The sequence below is a fragment of the Peromyscus maniculatus genome, chromosome 21, assembly GCF_049852395.1.
Source record: "Peromyscus maniculatus bairdii isolate BWxNUB_F1_BW_parent chromosome 21, HU_Pman_BW_mat_3.1, whole genome shotgun sequence".
In the NCBI taxonomy this organism is placed as follows: Eukaryota; Metazoa; Chordata; class Mammalia; order Rodentia; family Cricetidae; genus Peromyscus; species Peromyscus maniculatus.
In genome coordinates, this window is record NC_134872.1 from 57,398,122 (window position 1) to 57,416,965 (window position 18,844).

Here is an 18,844-nt window from a genome sequence, read left to right on the forward strand (position 1 = left end):
TTGTAACTTGTTATGCCATGTTTGATTGATAGCCCTGGAAGACATGCTCTTTTCTGAAGGAAAATGGAGGAGGAGTGGATCTGGGGGATAAGGGAGGTGAGAGATGCTGGGAGGAATGGAGGGAGGAGAAACTGCTGTTGAGATGTAATGTATGTGAAAAGAATAAAACACCAACAACAACAACAAGAAACAACCCAAGCTGATGCTAGGACAGAAGGTTGCTCTCTGAAAACCAACAGTGGAGGCCCAATTGCTGAGGACAACATCCACACAGCTCACTGAATGTAGAGGGGCGCTGAGCTGGTGCCTGCATGGAGCCTTCACACCTACATTCTAGTCTCTTTGGTGTAGAAAAGTATTCTGCAGGCTATGGAAAGAGAAACCTCAACACCAACCCAGCCACAAAATCCTCCACCTATAATCTGCTCTGCCTGAAAGGTGTACTGGGGTAATGGTGGCATAAAACTTGTGGGAATGGCCAGGTGGTGGTGGCGCACACCTTTAATCCCAGCACTCAGGAGGCAGAGGCAGGTGGATCTTTGTGAGTTCGAGGCCAGCCTGGGCTATAGAGTGAGTTCCAGGGAAGGCACAAAGCTACATAGAGAAACCCTGCCTCAAAAAACTAAAAAGTGGGAATGGCCAACCACTATCTGTAGTGGGTAGCTGTTCCAGTTTTGACCTGGAAGTACTACCCCCATTGAGGCTTCCAGTAACTGTCACCCCTACAAGGCAGGGCTGAGACAGGAGCCCTTAAGACCTGAGATCTGGATGTGCCGGCTCTCTTGGTTCCTGGACCCTGGATGCTGGATGTAGACCAAGCAGGGTTCTCCAGAGAACACCACTGGACTGCACTTCACCTCTCCCAGACCCTGTAACCTATCCCTTTACTTGTAAGTTACCCCACAAAATAAACCTCCTTTTTAACTACATGGAGTTGCCTTAATACTTCCACCAATAAATATCTGGTTTAACTTAAGGCCCAAACACAACTGGCAGAAAAAAAAATTAATGAAATAACTCTTAATGACATTTTATTATACTGATGGATTGGTGTCTTGTCCAGTCACCATCAGAAAAGCTTTCTCCGGCAGCAGATGGAAGAGGGTGCTGAAACTCACAGCCAGACATTATGCAGAGAGTCTAAATTGTAGGTCTCCGTTGGGTCCCTTCCCTAGGAGTTCATGAACCCCTCAGAAGAGGTGGAGGAAAGATGGATGGAGGGGATAGAGGACAACAGCAGAACATGGCCCACTGAATCAACTAAGCAGGGCTCATGTGGGCTCACAGAGACTGAAGCAGCAATCATGGCGCCTACATGGGGCTGCAAGCAGGCTCTCTGCATGTATGTTATGATTGTGTAGCTTGGTGTTTTGTGGGACTCCTGAAAGTGTGAGCAGGTGTGTCTCTGACTCCTGTGCCTGCTCATGAGACTCTTTTCCTCCTATTGAGTTGCTTTGTCCAGCCTAGATATGAGGGCTTTTGGCTTGTCTTACATCTTGTTTTATCATGTTTGGTTGTTGTCTCTTGGAGGCCTGCTTCTTTCTGAAGGGAAATGGAGAGGAAATGGATCTGGGGGAGAGGGAGGGTAAGGATAGGTGGGAGAAGTGGAAGGAGGGGAAACTGTGGTCAGAACCTATTGTATGAGAGAAGAATCTAGTTTCAATTAAAAAAATAAACCTGACAAGGTATTAATTGAACATTAGAACACAGAAGCTGTAGAAATGACTCAATAGTCCATGCTCTTGCAAAGGACATGGGTTTGATTTCCTCTATCTATACAGGCTCACAACTGCCTATAACTCCAGTTTTAGAGATCTGATGCCCTCTTCTCACCTTCATGATCACCAAACATGCACAGGATGTACATGCATATATATATATATGCATATATATATACATGTATGCATACATACAGGCAAATACACTTATTGCCAGAAAATAAAAATAAATAAGTCTCTACAACAAAATTAGAACCTACAATGTGATGTTTGTTTCCTAACTCTTTCATTTAATTTTACATTATTCTCATTTTGCACACACTGTTTTGTGCATAGGAAGAGTCACACAATGGATCAGATGACATTAAAATCCCTACCGCCCCTTAGGCTTCTTACTATGGAGTTTGTCTCCCCTTCATCACCTTCAGGTGATACACCTGATGGTAACAGAAAACTGTTTCTGGTATGTTAAACTAGGATTTTCTTCATATTCTCTTCTTTGCTCTTCTCTCTCCTCTTCCTCCCTCTTCCCCTCATCATCCTCCCCCTTCCCCTTTTCTCCTGCCTAACACAATCCAGCATACTTCTCCACCATGATAGAATTATATCTCATAAAAGTATTGCCCAAATTCAGGTGGATTTCTACACCCATCACTTTGTAAATCCTTAGCCCATACTCAAATCTCAGGGGGGGAAGTGGGAGAGAGGGAGAACATGAACCTAACCAATACACAGAGAGCACATCTGTAAATGCTGAAGTACACAGTGTGATTTCTAAAGTGAGAAAGTTCAGCATCTGGAAATACGCAAACAGAAAATTCATCCAGCTTATTCATCCAGCCTTATCATTGAGGTTCTCTCAAAAGCAACAAGGCTCTGTGATAATAAAGTCATTTCCTCCTGTGGGGATTTTTCCCCTTGAAGCTCAATAGGCAGTTATCATGTGTTGTGAAGCCTCAAGCTTTGCACACTGCTCTGTCCATAAAGACAGGGCTTCACATTCCACAACTGACATGTTGGCCATGTCTTAAAGCATTGAGCTGTCATGACTTTTCCTCAACACTGAAGAAAAAGAGAACGATGTGAATGGCAAGTCTTGCCTGAAAGAATCAAGGGACTGAGCAGAAAACCAATATTCAAGAGATGCCCACTGAGAAGGCAGCTGGTAGCATTCTTTCTGTCTATGTGTGTGTTCTATACATGTATGTGGTACACGTGTGTAAGTGTGAGTGTGTGTGCACATGTGTAAGATGGTATACCCTTCTATCTGTACATGTGGAGGCCAGAAGTGGGCTTCAGGTATCTTCTCCTTCTCTCTCTACCTTATTTTTTGAGACAGGTTTACCGAACCTAGGGCTCACCTTTCAGTTAGAGTTCCTCTCCAGCAAGTTCTGGGGATTCACCTGTCTCTGCACCTCTGCCTTCTCCTGAGTTATAAACTAAAATGCCCAGCTTTAACATGGTGCAGAGGTTCTGAACACAAGTCCTCTTCTTACAACTTACCCACAGAGCCATCTCCTCAGGCCCCAGCAACTACCATTTTTAATAAAAAGGAGGAAATTCTATTTCCAGTTGTCAATACAGTACTAAAACAGAAACAGAAACGGCCAGAGGATATGATCTTCACATAAATGTGTAAGTGTGGCTTTTTTGCTCACCATCCAGGGGCAGAACCAAGCAGCTGAAGGCAGACACTGTTGCATTAGCCAAGACTTGGCACGGAGCACCACACACGGCAGCTGAGATGTTCCCTGGAGAAAATCCTGCTCCAAACACATGCAAAAGCCTTCCACCCAGGCAGCCTTCAGAGACAAAATCCCAAGCTCATTATTTAGGAGGTGAATCTTGGCTTATTGCACACAAAGCTCAAAGCTCACTTTCTCACTGTGCAGCTTTCTCAATCCCCACAGAAGGTGCACAGCTGACCCCAGCACCATCTCCAGGTTCTTCTCTGCTTGGCTCTGACCTGTAGCTTTCTGTTGTTGCGTTGGGAGCTTTTAAAAAGTATAGTCACTTTGTATAAATAACTAATGATGACTTACAACTTTTAAATTTTCTATACAAAAATTTATCTCTATATAAAAAGACCATAAAATGAAAACAAGTTTAAGTTCCCCCAAACACCTAGGGGAATTCCCAGAGAAACCCATGTGTGAAGTTTCTGTGACTATTTATCAAATACTTTTTTTTCTGTGTGTGTGTGTGTGTGTGTGTGTGTGTGTGTGTGTGTGTGTGTGTAATACATGCATATATAATGTATAGATACATTATACAAAAAGGGATCATTATGTACATATTATCTTGAACTTTACTTAAAATTACAGCACAGATATTTTCCCAAGCTTTCATAGATTCTGTTGCATTTTGATAGGGAACTAGAATCTTATTATATAATTTTCCTCGATGTAAAAAATTAATATCTAAAACCTCCAATGAATTCCCAACTTTTGTCACTATCAATAAGTACTACAGGAAAGACATATTTTAAGGTTCTTGGGTCAGTGAAACTAGTCCAGAGGCTGGAACACTTTGGGAGGAGGAACTTCCCTCTCCACTGCCCTCATCCTCCTGGAGGGATGGAGGTGCTTGGGCAATCACCTGGTCACTCAAGGGCAGTGTCTCTTGCTGTGGGTGCATTTTATGGTGCTCCTTCCCCATAGAAATCGTGGTGTCCTGGGAAGTAGGGAGAGGAATTTATAGACTATCCAGGCCAAACACCTTTACAAATAAGAAAGCCAAATCTTAGGGGAAAACACAGAGCCACATTAGCAAAACCTTATCCCAACAGCACCCCACTCAGCTGAAGCCAAGTACTACCCTGCCAATTTAGATTGAATGATTTCCTCCATTTTTTTTTATTACAATCAGGCTTAAGTTATTTCAGCAAAGTAAGTGAACAGAGACCTTTAAAAAGCTAGTCAAATGTCAGTGTACCTGAAAGGAAAAATAAAATTGAAGGCCATAGGGATAGCTCAGTGGTTCAGAGCACTCAGGCCTCTTCCAGAAGACCTGAGTTTGGTTGCAGCACCCATAATGAGCAGCTCACAACTGCCTATAATGCCAATTCCTGGGGATCTGATGCCCTGTTCTGGCCTCCATGGATACCTTGAGTACATATGATACTACATATATATACTTAGTATACATATATACACTCAGGCACACATACAGACATATAAAATAGAAAATAAATACTTTTTAACTTTAACCAGCACACTTACACTATAGCACTGGCATATTATTGGTGGAGTATGAATTCATCTGTGAACCATTACAAAATGACAAAAATTAATCCTATTGAATATGTTTTAAATAATACAAATCAGCACATGTCTAAAATAGGTAAATACATTTATATTCTTATACAATCACATAATGAGCTTTAGCAAATGATATTAAATTTAAAACACATGTCTAATGAAGTTGATGCATAAAAGTAAGGTACAACCCAGTACTCAAGGAATACACAGAATTTCACTGATAAAAAATGAAGATAAATAAAATGTCACAAAGACAGGCCTGAGAAAGAAACTGTGACTATAAGAGGTCACCCAGGATCTTTTATCCTGCTATCTTACAGTGACTTTGGTACCCTTTTTCCTAAAACTGAGAGTCACAATTAATTTATAGAGAAAGTGTTCTGTCTGAGCTTCTATACTTACCAAAGTTCTCAGTCACTGAGGTCACAGTAGCTCTCAGCTCGAGGATGAGAGCCGATGAGGCCCATCCTCTGCAGTGATCATAACCTGTGACAGGATACTCCCCAGCAGGAAGGAAAGGGACCGTGCACTGGAGAACTGTACGGTTACCAGAGACACCTACACATGGTGACATCCCGATAAATAAGTCAACATTTGCAGCCCCTGAGATCTGGGCCACTGCAAAGGTTAAGATGTCATGATTCCATGAAACAGAAAGCAATTCTGGGGTAAAGACATTGCTATAACCAACAAGTCCCATATGGTACAAAATTCCATCCACCTCTACTTCCAGAGCAACAGAGCCATTTCCTGTAGGCATAATGCACTGGATGAGCTCAGAACTGATGTTCACTGTTAGACAAGCCTGTTGGCCAACATAGACAAATGTAGCATTCCATCCTCTAAGAGCTGTGCCTTTTATGGTCAAGAGACTTCCACCATGGATGCTGAAATTCTTAGGAAAATATTCAAACACCTGAGGCACAATGAAGAAGCTTCTATAAACACTGTCCAAGCAAGCATATCCAGTGCTTGTATGAACAATTGACAGGTAATGAGACCCTGGGGTCAAATCACTCATCTGGCATGCCACATGGCTGGAATTGAAGAAAGTTGTGTGGCAAGGAAGTTGTTCATCCACAAACACTGTTGGCTCAGCAGCAGTGGTACCCAACCTCCGGCCTCTCATCAGCACTGTGGTGAGAGAACCATTGATGCTTAGAGTCAAGGCATCCACAACAGGAGTTGTTTCTTCCTGCATGAAGAGTGTACAGTTCCCCTCGCATTTGCTGGCCAGTCCATTGACCAGAACTGTGACATTTACAGCAGATGACACTTCAGAAAAGCGGTCACCCACCAATTTGGTCTGGCATAGAACTGTATGGTCTCCCAAACTCAAAATCATACAAGAAAAAGGGCGTGAAAGGTTGACATGAACTGACTTCCTTCTAGAACTGAAGGCAACACCCTTCACAGTGAGTATTGTCCCACCACACATAGAACCACGTGTTGGGAAGATGGTCACTATCCGAGGTGACAACTCAAATTCCTGGGGCACTGAGGACATATTGGCAAACCCCATCCACTTGTGACGAAGTTGGAGAGGATAGACCCCTGCTTCCAAATCATAGAGAGGAAAGGAGCACCCAGACAAGTTCATGTTACCGACAAAAGACTGCACTTCAAGGTCACATTTCAAGGTTCCCAAAAGAATGACTGAGTCAGAGAGGTTATTTCCTTCCACATAGAACCCCAGGCTGTTGTTCGTGAGTTCTCCCCGCATAGCAGTGACCACTGGTGTTGATGCTGCTTCATACATGAAGGTAAGGCCCTTCCCCACCAAGCTTGGTCCATGGAGGATGGAAGTGTTGCCAACCCAGATCTCCACAGAAGCTGGCACAGTGAGACCATCTGCCCTGGGGGGCAGCGCAGCTGGAGGAGTCTCACACCAGACAGTCACTTCTGTTAAATTCACAATATCACAAGGCTGATTGTCCACAAGTACCCAAATCAGAGTCGGATCTCTGCCAAGTCCTGTTCCTGAAAGGCTGAGGAGAGTTCCACCTAAAGGGTAAACATGGAAGGCACCCATTAAAAGCTAATATTCTGGCCAGCAGAAAGGCTCAGCAGCTAAATGCCTCCACTGGCAAGTCTGACGGCCCGAGTTCAATTCCTGAGGAGGACCCACAGGATAAAGGGGGAGAACTGACCTCTGACTCTACATACCTACTAGGGATGTGCTCAGACACAGACAGACAGACAGACAGACAGACAGACACACACACACACACACACACACACACACACACACACACATACACAAAGCTAATATTCCATCCAAATAGGAACTGTAGCACCTTGTACAGATCTGATGGAATTAAGTGGAAAGGGGTGTGCACACATTTCATCCTCATTATGGCTAAATTTATGACCATTTGGCCAGTATTCAGATGTGACAAAATTCACAGAGCAGTAAAGCAATTCAAATTGTTTTGTAAGAATACTTTTTAAGAAATTTATTTTTATTTTATGTGTATGGGTATTTTGCTTGCATGTGTGGCTGTGTACCACTGTATACTGGGCCCATGGAAACCAGAAGAGGGCATGACAGAGCCTCTAAAACTGGATTTACAGACCCATGAGAGCCACCATGTGGATGCTGGGAACTAAACCAAGTCCTCTGCAGGAGCAACAAGTGGCCTTAACCACTGACCATCAAACCCCAAGAACGATAAGTTTTAATGTTTAAGACAAAATTTTAGAATACCCTTGTATGTCTTAGAAGGCTATACTGTCAACTAATATGTGAATGAAAAAGTCTTTCATTGTCTTGTCATCTGTTATATTATCTGACATAACATTCTACATGGCTCTACATTTCCCACACTGTGTTTGTGTTTCTATTTTTCTTCCTTTGTCTTTTGTCCTTAGAGGAAAGTGAAAAGATTGAAGCCTCCTCCCTCCTCTTCTTGCACATGCAATGTCTAAAAGCCTATTGCAGGAGCCTTGCCCATCCCTTCCTAGTACATGCTGGAGTGTGGTGTCCATTGGATGTTTCAACATTTCCTGCAGGAAAAAAGGCCAGACACCTCTCTTTTGTATACTCTGTTATTTCTGGAACTCACAGAGCTGAAGTACCACAACTCTTCACACTTCACATAAGAGCACTGTTCATCTGAGAACCTAGGGAACTCTCTCTCTCCCTGATACCTGCAGCCCTGACCTCATCAGCTCATTAGTCCAGGAAGGAAATCTGAACATTCAGTAAACCAACTTGCTGGACAAATAAGGTGTGATGTCAGAATCACTCACCCAAAAGAGACCCAGAGCAAGGCTCCATGCTGAAAACTTCAGTGAGGTATTGGATATGGAGATCAACCCTAGAGGAAACAGTCCATGTGAGAAAATATCATGGAGATGAGTGAAACAGAATGGAGACATGTTTGTAAAGGGAGGAGCAATTATGAAGAGTGAGTTTCAGGGATCCTGCTCATAGAGAAGAAACGATGGAGAGATGGGTGGGGCACGGTCCTGGGCCAGTCTCAAGTGGCAACATGAGTCCTACACAGGTGAGATACCTTCTAGATGAGGGAGGAAATTTTTAGAGAAAAATCTGGTGATTTCAGGGTACAGAGGAGATGAAGGTGAGGCAGGAGGCATGGTGAGTATGGTTACTGCAAATCATTTACCCAAAGCCTCTGACACAATCTTATTAAAGTGCTCCACCGCAGGCTTACCTTCCTTAGACAGAGGCCCACCCTATCCCCACCTCAACCAACTTCCAATTTCCCTTTCCCCAAACGAGCAAGCCATTTTCCCTACCAATAGTCTAAGGAATGAACTGTCCTCAAGGCTTTGAGATTCATTCATGTTTATAATTCTCAGACCCTTATCACCTCACATTGCATGGAACAAAGAAGACACCCAGCTCCAAGCAGAGGTTCCCAAATGAATTGCTAGTCCATCGAACAGACCCAAAGTCCACAGCAGCGGCAACCTTACCCCTGTGAACGAATGCTCACTCCATTCATGAAGGCTGAAATCATGTGGGTGCCAGCCAGCAGTGGGGGCAGCACCACCTCCAGTCCCCAAGACGTCTGCGTGAGGACCTGAGCAGAGGTGTCCTGCACACGGATTTGTACATCCAGATCGGTGTAGTTCACCAGCTGCGCCATCCCAAGGAACAGGATCTCTCCTCCTGTGTCAAGAAGAATACATTTGCTTCTGGACCTGTGGCCTCAACCACTGCATCTTTTTATGACCAAGTAAAGTCAGCCCTATACACAAGTCTCTAAGAATTTTAACAGCTATGCATTTTTCTCACAAAATTTCTAACAATTCTTTGTATGGCCTAAATCCACAGGGACATCAACAATGCAAACTTGTTGAGACAACTGCGCAAACTTTTATTCCTGGAAAGGCAGATTAAGTAGTTTGGAGTAGTAGGATAATTGCCTTCCTAGCCTGCAAACCGTGTCCTGTGCCCTTTTCTTCAACCTCTACTTTTGTGCTAAGAAAAGTGAAAAATCTACATCTCCAAGATGTGCTGCATGATTCCAAGAGTTCACCTTCTACTGTGCATTTTTGCATCATCACCCCATGTGATCCTCCCACTAGGTCCTAGTGTGCTTTATGTTCCTGTGATAAAACACTGAGCAAAACCAATGTGGGGAGAAAAGGATTTCTTGGGCTTATCATCAAGATACACTAAGGCAGGAGCTCAAGGCAGGAACCTGGAACAGGAACGGAAGCAGAGACCATGGAGCACTGCTGGTTTATTTGCTCTCTCTGGCTTATTCCTCTCCTATGAACTCCAGGACCACCCTAGGAATGCTGCCATCTACAACTGGCTGAGCCCTCCTATATCAATTATCTATCAAGAAAACACCTCATAGGAGACTAGAAAGATGACTCAGCAGTTAAAAGCACTTGCTGCTCTTACAGAGGACCCAAGTTTGGTTCTCAGCACATATAGGGTGGTTTACAGTTATCCATAACTCCTGTTCCAGAAAATCTGATACCCTTTCCTGACCTCCATGGGTAGCAGCGACATATGTGGTACCTATACACACATGCAAACAAAATACTCACATTCATAAAAATAAAATAAATAAATAAACCTAAATAAAAAATTTAAAGAAACTAAAATGTCTCACACACATGCCCACAGAGCAACCTGATCTGGACAATTCTTCATCTGAAGCTCCATATTCCAGGTGATTTTAGGTTTGAATCAATTATGCAGCTAAAGCTAATTAAGATCCACTGTCCCAGTGGAATACAACGGGCATTTTAAGGTTGAGGAAACCTCAACCATCAAGGTGTCATAGCTAAATAGTGTAAAAGTCAATCCCTGCACTCCTATCTGTACTTTGTATCTCAAGGGCTTATTGGTACAATCAGCAACTCAGCTCAAAATAAAAATTACACATATCATAAACACTTTACCTCAGCTCTTTCTCACTGAAATGTGTGTTAAGTCCATGACAGAGATGCCATGGGAAACAAAAATGCTTACATAGACCTCATCCTCAAAGAACTGTCAAAAGTAGTGAATGAGCTGACAAAATCCTATCAATAGGGATGGGCAAGATGGCTCAGAAGGTAAAGGCATTGCCACCAAGCCAGACTGCCTGAGTGTGATCCCTGGGATTCACGTGGTACAAGAAGAGAACTGACTTCCATAAGTTGTCCTCAAACTACACACACACACACACACACACACACACACACACACACACACACACACACATATATATATATATATATATATATATATATATATATATATATACCATATTTTTCAAGTTTTTAAGTAGAAGGCACACTGTAAGAGCCAATTAACCAGAAGGTTTATTCAAATGATAATGTTCTGAACACCAGGACAGGCTGAACTGCTGTACAATATGGTACTTTAGATTCAATTTGATAGATAAAATCTGAAAGAGCGTGAGTGAAAAGGGGACTTGACATTCAATTCTTAAAATTTCACAATTTGGACTAAAGTCTTGTATAGTAGTACAACATCACTTAATAATCCAGTGGCCTGACAGAAATAGACAGCTGGCTGGTTTTTAAGAAGAAAGGTATGTGCAGACACAGGTACATGTCCAGGAAGTAAACCAAGAGGGTGATGTCTCTCTGACTGAACATTAGAAAAGTTAATCCCCAGGGAAACTCTATTTTCCATGGAAACATCCATAGGTTTCCAAGCAGTGAAGGGATAGGATTGTAGCTAGTGCTCATATCTACAGGATAAGACAAATCTGCAGGAAGGATCAATTCAGTCTGAAGACAACCAGAACCTTAATGAAGGCCAAAAGTTATCCACCCAATATCAGAAGTGGAAATGCAAGCCCTTGACTCACACTCCTCAGTGCTCCCTCAGTTTGGAATAGAGCCCTCTAAAGATCCATTAGCCACACGTGCCCTGGAGTCACTCTAGTGCTCCCAAGTACAGGACACCACAGCTAATTAGATGAGACTGAAAAACACTGCCTGTCTCAGTTAGGGTTTCTATTGCTGTGATAAAAAAAAAAAAAAAAAAAAAAAAAAAAAAAAAAAACCATCGTGTCCAAAAGCAGTGCTGTGGATATCGCTCTGTACAAATAAAATGCTGATTGGCCAGTAGCCAGGCAGGAAGTATAGGTGGGACAAGGAGAGATGAGAATTCTGGGAAGTGGAAGGCTGAGGCAGAGAGACACTGCCAGCCACCACCATGATAAGCGAGATGTAAGGTACCAGTAAGCCACGAGCCACGTGGCAACTTATAGACTAATAGAAATCGGTTAATTTAAGATATAAGAACAGTTAGCAAGAAGCCCTGCCATGGCCATACAGTTTATAAGTAATATAAGTCTCTGTGTGTTTACTTGGTTGGGTCTGAGCAGCTGTGGGACTGTCGGGTGAGAGAGATTTGTTCTGACATGGGCCAGGCAGGACTGGAGAAAACTCTAGCTACAGAGCGACTTGGGAAGAAAGGGTTTTTTTCTTCTTACAACTCCCAGGTCACACTCCACCACAGAGAGAACTCTAGCAGGAACCTGAAAGTGGGAACTAAGCAGACCATGGAGAGTTCCTACTTGCTGGCTGGCTCCTCATTGCTTACTCAGCCTGCTTTCTTATACCATCAAGGACCACCTGCCCAGGGATGGCATTTCCCACAGTGAACCGAGTTGTCCTCCATCAATCATTAATCAGACAATACTCCATGTAGCCTATAGAACAGTCTTATGAAGGCATTTTCTCAATTCAGATTCCCTCTTCCTAGATATGTCTAGGTTCATGTCAAGTTGACATATACTAACCAGAACTCGGCTAAAAAGAGAAAAGTGACATGGTGATTCTTTATTCAAATCCTTGAATGTTACTACCTCATTTGCAGCTTAAGTGTTTAAATTTTCATTAATAAAATGATGACAAATTCTTTCCCATTATAGTTTTAGGAAGAATTAACTTGAAATCCTGAGATAGCATATATAGACTCATACCTCCCCCTCCCTCTCTCCCTCCTCTCTCTCTCTCTCTCTCTCTCTCTCTCTCACACACACACACACACACACACACACACACACACACACACACACACACCTTATCTTCACATTCTCCCTCACTTCCCTATCCTCCTTCTTCCTATGTTCCCAACCTCTATTTGACATTCAGCAACTTCAATAGATTTCAAGGCCCACCAAGAAAAAAAGGTAACAGTGTAACACTAGCACAAAACAAGCTTATTTGACTAGTACTGTGGCAAGTTTTTCAGGATAAAATAGCAACAAAATTACAAAGTATGTAAATGAACTTTATAAGTTAATTTAAACAAATAAATACAAGATAAATTATTTAAAAAAAGAAACATAGCTATTCCTTGGCATCCAGGGAGGACTGATCTTGGGGCATTTCAATCCCATGATACCAAACTCCAAGGATTTTCAAGTCCTTTGTGTAATATGAAGTATCTGCATAGAACCTAAAAACAACTTCACATATACTGTAAATAGTCTCTGCATTACTTAGAACGTAATACAATGTAAGTGTCATATAATAGTTGTAAGATTATTTAGAAAAAAATCTGTACATGTTCAGTAAAGACACTTTTTGTAAATCTTTTCAGTTCATAGTTGAATCCACATATGCAGAATATGTGGGAACAGAAGGCTCACTGTGTATCAAGTTAAATTAAAGTTGTCCGGAAGATGCCTCCATACCTTGAGCCCTGTAGCAAAGTGCAACCTAAGTAACAAACTGACATCCTAAGTTATGACTGTATTTGTGTAGCAATTAGCTGAGCCCCACCAATCACCAGATTAACTTTAACTACTCATAGGCTACCAAGTGATGAAATCATGATCAAATTTGAGATACATTGTGCTGTGATCAGTCAAGCCGTTTCGAGACCTCATTGCATTTTCTGTCTACCAATGTTGTCAGCCCATGAGAACACCCTCTGAAGACGGCCAAATACACAAATTCCTCTGTTTTAAAACATGCTATGAATTTGTCAAATGTTTCTTTAACAAGTGGTTGAGTTGATATTCATATATATTCAATTATTTTCTGACTACAAAAGCCACATTTGTGCTGCTAAGCTCGGATTCCCCTTGCCCTCTCCTTGTCCCTCTTTTTTTATTTTATCTTGGCTTCACAATCATCAACATCATCTCCTGGATGAAGCAACCCAACTTAAAAGAGGCTTTCCCACTGTGCTGCCACACTGTGTGGATGCTAAAGGGTGGTCTTTAATCTGCCCACAGCAGGTCTAAAAGCAAGTATAAACTCTGAAATAGCACCTTGCCTAGGATGTATCAGTATCACAGACTTCAGGACTTGCTATCACAAACTGTCAGGCTACTTCTAGATACTTTCAAGATCAATATATTTGTTACTATCATTACGAGTAGGACCTTTTTTAAAATCACTGATATGTAGCTGTCCCATGAGCTCCCTACTCACTTTTTTACCTAATTGGGAAGAATCTGTACCATTTGGGAATTTTAGATACTTTGATCTCTTGAGGCAGAAAATTCTTCTGTGTGATCTGAGCTGAATACTATTAGCAGTTAAAGGTAACGTTACTCTATTTGTGTGCTCTTGTGCTTTGGAAAAGGAAAACAGTGCCAGAAAAACTAAGTTCAAGATTTTTCATTAGGAAACATGGTGGTCATTTTATAATAAAACATAAACTCTGCCATCTGGCATTCAATTAACCAGTAAGAATGATGGCCAGCTACTATACCTAGTCTATATTGGAATAACATAATAAAAAATCATTATTCATTCCATCATATCATCTGAGTCTCAAGTAAAGATTAAACTATTTTGGTACATAATGCTTTTAAAATTCTTTTTGTACATAGTAAGTCTCAACAAACAAGAATCCTTGGTTACTCCAAGTACCTATTCTATAACTATTAAACTACCACAATAGATTCTATTGCCAAAACCTATGTCCAACTGTAAGTGGCTGAATGCTTGGGATCTGCAGACTGTTGGTGTTTAAATCTCAGCTTTGTTACTTGCTAAAGGTGCTATGTTAGGTTATTTACACTCTATCCTTTAGTTTTCTAGTCTGTAAACTGAAGCCATAAACCAGTGCTAAGGATTGAAGTCTATTGTATATCTATAAAATTAGCAGTAGCAGTACAAATTAGCTGCTCAATAAATACTTATTGAATACTAATTCAATATTCACATCATTTTCATGAGGAAATAGTCCAATTTTCACAAAGGAGAAATCAGATATAAGACTAATTTTTGACAGGTAACCTGAAAAAGATCTTTCATCTATAACACAATAAGCTGGATCCAGTATGCATTCCTGGAATCCTAACACTCAAAAGGGTGAAACAAGTATTATGAGTGCAAGGTCACTATCAAATAGAGCTTCAGGCTAGCTGGACTGATAGGAATTCCAACCCCCCCCCCCCCCCCCCCCCGTGGTCAAGCATGCCCGGCAGGACACTTAGTCATTTCCCCCTAGTCATTTCTGGGTCATATGTCCTATGTAACCCATGTGCTGCATGGTCACATAATCGCACATGCATGGAGCAACCATGTGGGCCTGTGTGCACAGGTGGGAGCTGGCCCTTAAAAAGGCAGGCCCCATGTCCCCCCGCCCCCTTCTCCCACACATGTCCTTTCAGCAGGCCGGATCACATCTACCCCTTTCTCCTTGTCTGAATAAAACTCTTGTTAGTGGATTCTGTTGTGTTTCGTGACTTTTCTTCACAGGGTAAGAGCGCCACTAAAAACCATCATGGACTAAATTAGGGAGACCCTGTCTCAAATAAATAAATTAAACAGTAAATCAAAATCCATAGCCTATTAATTGACTTTCAATAGGAGCAAAGCTCTAAAGAAAAGAAGGGCTTGAAGTAACTCGTATCTTACCCACTATGCTGCTTGTGTTTCTGCTCAAAGACACGATCACTGGATTTAAAGAGGAGACGTAAGTAAAGGCTCTGGGAAGAACTGTGGGGTGGCCTCCACTGATTGCAGTCACATTCACGGTGTATCCATCTTTCCCCTGAAAATCAATTTGAGAATTCAAATCTCAGTTGGACTTGAGGGTAAAACAGAACTCTAAGCAGAATCAGTCAAAGAACGTTGCTGATCGTGGAATATGTTTTCTGCAGAGAGTAAGAACTTAGAAAAATGCAGTATTGAACATTGGCTGTCCCCTGAAAGGTAAGTAAGAGTGATCTACACTTAACACACTAATTGTTTCCGGGCAATAAGGTGCATTCAAGGGTGTCTATACTTAGTGTTATACTTAGGGTGTCATGTGAGAGAGTAGCTTCGGATATGTAAATACTCAGATAATTTCCTCCTATGTTATCTCCTGTGAGATGCATCTTGAAGCTTTTTGTCTCACAGATAAATAATAATCAAATTCAGGAGACACCACTCTCAGCCCTCAAGGCTCCAGATACATGGAGGAAAGTATGGTAGAAAGAATGTAGAAGCCAAAAGATGGAGAAGTGTGCTATAAAATGCTGACTTCTAGACATGATAATCATTGCATTCATGAACTCACAGCAGCTGCATTTACCTGCATAAGATGCCTATAAGACAGAGTCCATCAACACTCCAGTATGGGGGGAGGTAGTTCAGAAGAACTCTACCCCAGCTGAAGAGCTATTGGCAGTTAATGGCTGCTGGGAAATGCAGCAGTCATTGTCTTCTGTGGTATGGTCACTGGTAAGTTTCTCATGCTCTGCTAAATACCCCTCACCCTGTGCTCATACAAGAAACCCTAATTAAACTCAGTGGGTCTTAAAAGGAAGGGAAGGAACTTAGAAAGAATGAATCCAGAGGAAGTGGAACTGAGTCAAGGGAGGGTGGTAGTGGGAGAAGATCAAGATACATTATATCCATGTATAAAATTGTCACAAGATTTTTAAAAGTCTAAAGAAAGCAAATATGAAATCTAGGAAATAGTGAATGTACTAGAAAGAGAAAATGAGGAACTAGCAAAATAGAATCTATAGACTAAAAGCCTAGATACATCCAGCCTAGATCAAAGCAGGAAATGGAGCTTCAAGTTTAAAGAATATCTATCCACAAATCCAACCCTACAAAGGGTACTAGAAGAAAAACTCCAACCCAAGAAGATAAACTGCACCCATGAAAACACAAAAAATAATCTCATACCAGCAAAACCAAAAGAAGGGAAGGAGAGAGAGAGAGAGAGAGAGAGAGAGAGAGAGAGAGAGAGAGAGAAGCACAGATGCACACACATGTACCAGTAACTACAATAACAAAAAAATAACAGGAATTAGCAATAATTGGTCATTGATATCTCTCAATATCAATGGACTAACTTCCCCAATGAAAAGACACATACTAGTAGAATGCATGCAAAATCTAGAGCAATCCTTCCACTGCACAGAAGAAACACACCTCAACTTCAGAGACAGACATTACCTCAGAGTTAAGGGATGGAAAAATATTTTTCAAGCAAATGTATCTAAGAAGCAATCTGGTATATCCATTCTAATATCTAAAAAAATAGACTCCACACCAAAATTAATCAAAAGAGATAGAGAAGGACACTACATACTCATCAAAGGAAAGATCCACCAAGATAATTCTTCAATTCTTAACATCTATGCCTCAAATTCAACGGAACCCATGTTTGTAAAGGAAATGCTACTAAAGTTTAAATTGCACATCAACCCTCACACATTGATAGTGAGAGACTTCAATACCCAACTCTCACCAATGTATAGATCATCCAGAAAAAAACTAAACACAGAATACTGGAGATAGAAAACATTGTGGGGGGAAAAATGGACCTAACAGATATCTACAGAACATTTTACCCAAAAACAAAAGAATACACCTTCTTCTCTATACTTCATGGAATTCTCCAAAATTGACCACAAGCAAGTCTCAACAGATACAAGAAAATTGAAATATCTCCTGTATTCTATCAGACTGCCACAGATTAAAGCTGGATTTCAACAATAACAGAAACAGCAGAAAGCCTACAAACTCATGGAAACTGAACAGCTCTTTACTAGATAACTACTAGGTCAAGGAAGAGAAAGTAATTAAAGACTTCCTAGAATTCAATTAAAATAAATGCACAACATACCCAAACTTAAGAGACACAATGAAATTGATGCCAAGAGGAAAGTTCATAGCACTAAGTGCCTACATAAAGAAACTGGAAAGAACTCATACTAGTCACTTAACAGCACACTCTAAACAAAAAGAAGCAAGCACACCCAAGAGGAGTAAGCCAAAGGAAATAATCAAACTGAGAGCTGAAATCAATAAAAATAGAAACCATAAAATAATACAAAGAATCAAGGAAATAGAGTTGGTTCTTTGAGAAAATCAACAAGATAGACAAACCCTTATATAAATTAACTTAAAGACAGAAAGAGAATATTCAAATTAACAAAATCAGAAATGGAAAAGGGGACATAACAAGAGATATTGAGGAAATCCAAAGAATCATTAGGTCATACTTTAAAAATCTGTATTCCACAAAATTGGAAAATCTAAAAGAAACAGTCAAATTTCTCAGTAGATTCCACTTATCAAGTTAAATTAAGATCAGACAAACAATTTAAATTGACCTTTAACCCCTAAGGAAATAGAAGCTGCTGTTAAAAGTCTCCCAACCAAAAAAAGAGAAAAAAAAAAATCGAAGGGCCAGAGGTGTTAATGCAGATTTCTACCAGACTTTCAAAGAAGAGCCAATACTTCTCAAATTATTCCACAAAACAGAAACAGAAGAAACATTGCCAATTTTCTTTTATGGGGCACAGTCACCATGATACCCAAACCACACAAAGACTAAACAAAGAAAGAGATTACAGACCAACTTGCCTTGTGAACATGAAAACAGAGACATTGATCAATGGAGTCCATTCACCTATGGACATCTGATTTTTAATGAAGAAACCATAAATATGTAATGGAAAAAAGAAAGCATATTCAACAAATGGTGCTGGTCTAACTAGATGTCAACATGTAGAAGAATGCAAATGGATCCATATGTATCATCTTGCACAAAACTCAAGTCCAAGTGGATCAAAGACCTCAACATAAATCCAGATACACTGAACCTAATAGAAGAGAAAGTGGGAAATAATCTTGAATGCACTGGCACAGGAAACAACTTCCTGAACAGAACACCAGTAGCACAGACAGTAAGATCAACAATCAATAAATGAGACCTCATGAAATTGAAAAGCATCTGTAAGGCTAAGGACACCATCAATAGGATAAAACAGCAGAATGGGAAAAGATTTTTGCCAGCTCCACATCTGACAGTGGGCTAATATCCAAAATATATAAAGAACTCAAGAAAGTACACATCAAAAAATGAATAGTCCAATTAAAAATGGGGAACAGATCTAAACAGAATTCTCAACAGAAGAATCTCAAATGGCTGAGAAACAGTTAAGGAAA

General features: G+C 41.0%; 1 protein-coding gene across 11 annotated transcripts in view; it reads right to left on the reverse strand.

Moving 5' to 3' along the window:
* Positions 1-18,844, reverse strand: part of Pkhd1 (PKHD1 ciliary IPT domain containing fibrocystin/polyductin) — a 483,551-nt gene that overhangs the window by 400,104 nt on the left and 64,603 nt on the right. For 10 of the 11 annotated variants that reach the window (XM_076557889.1, XM_076557888.1, XM_076557887.1 and 7 more), the window contains 5 exons: positions 15,308-15,443; positions 8,921-9,116; positions 8,231-8,298; positions 5,381-6,982; positions 3,377-3,520 (listed from right to left, as the gene is read on the reverse strand). In XM_076557889.1, coding sequence (XP_076414004.1) covers positions 3,377-3,520; positions 5,381-6,982; positions 8,231-8,298; positions 8,921-9,116; positions 15,308-15,443 — 2,146 coding nt within the window. The remainder of the gene's footprint in view (positions 1-3,376; positions 3,521-5,380; positions 6,983-8,230; positions 8,299-8,920; positions 9,117-15,307; positions 15,444-18,844) is intronic. The other variant, XM_076557891.1, reaches the window with a different exon arrangement.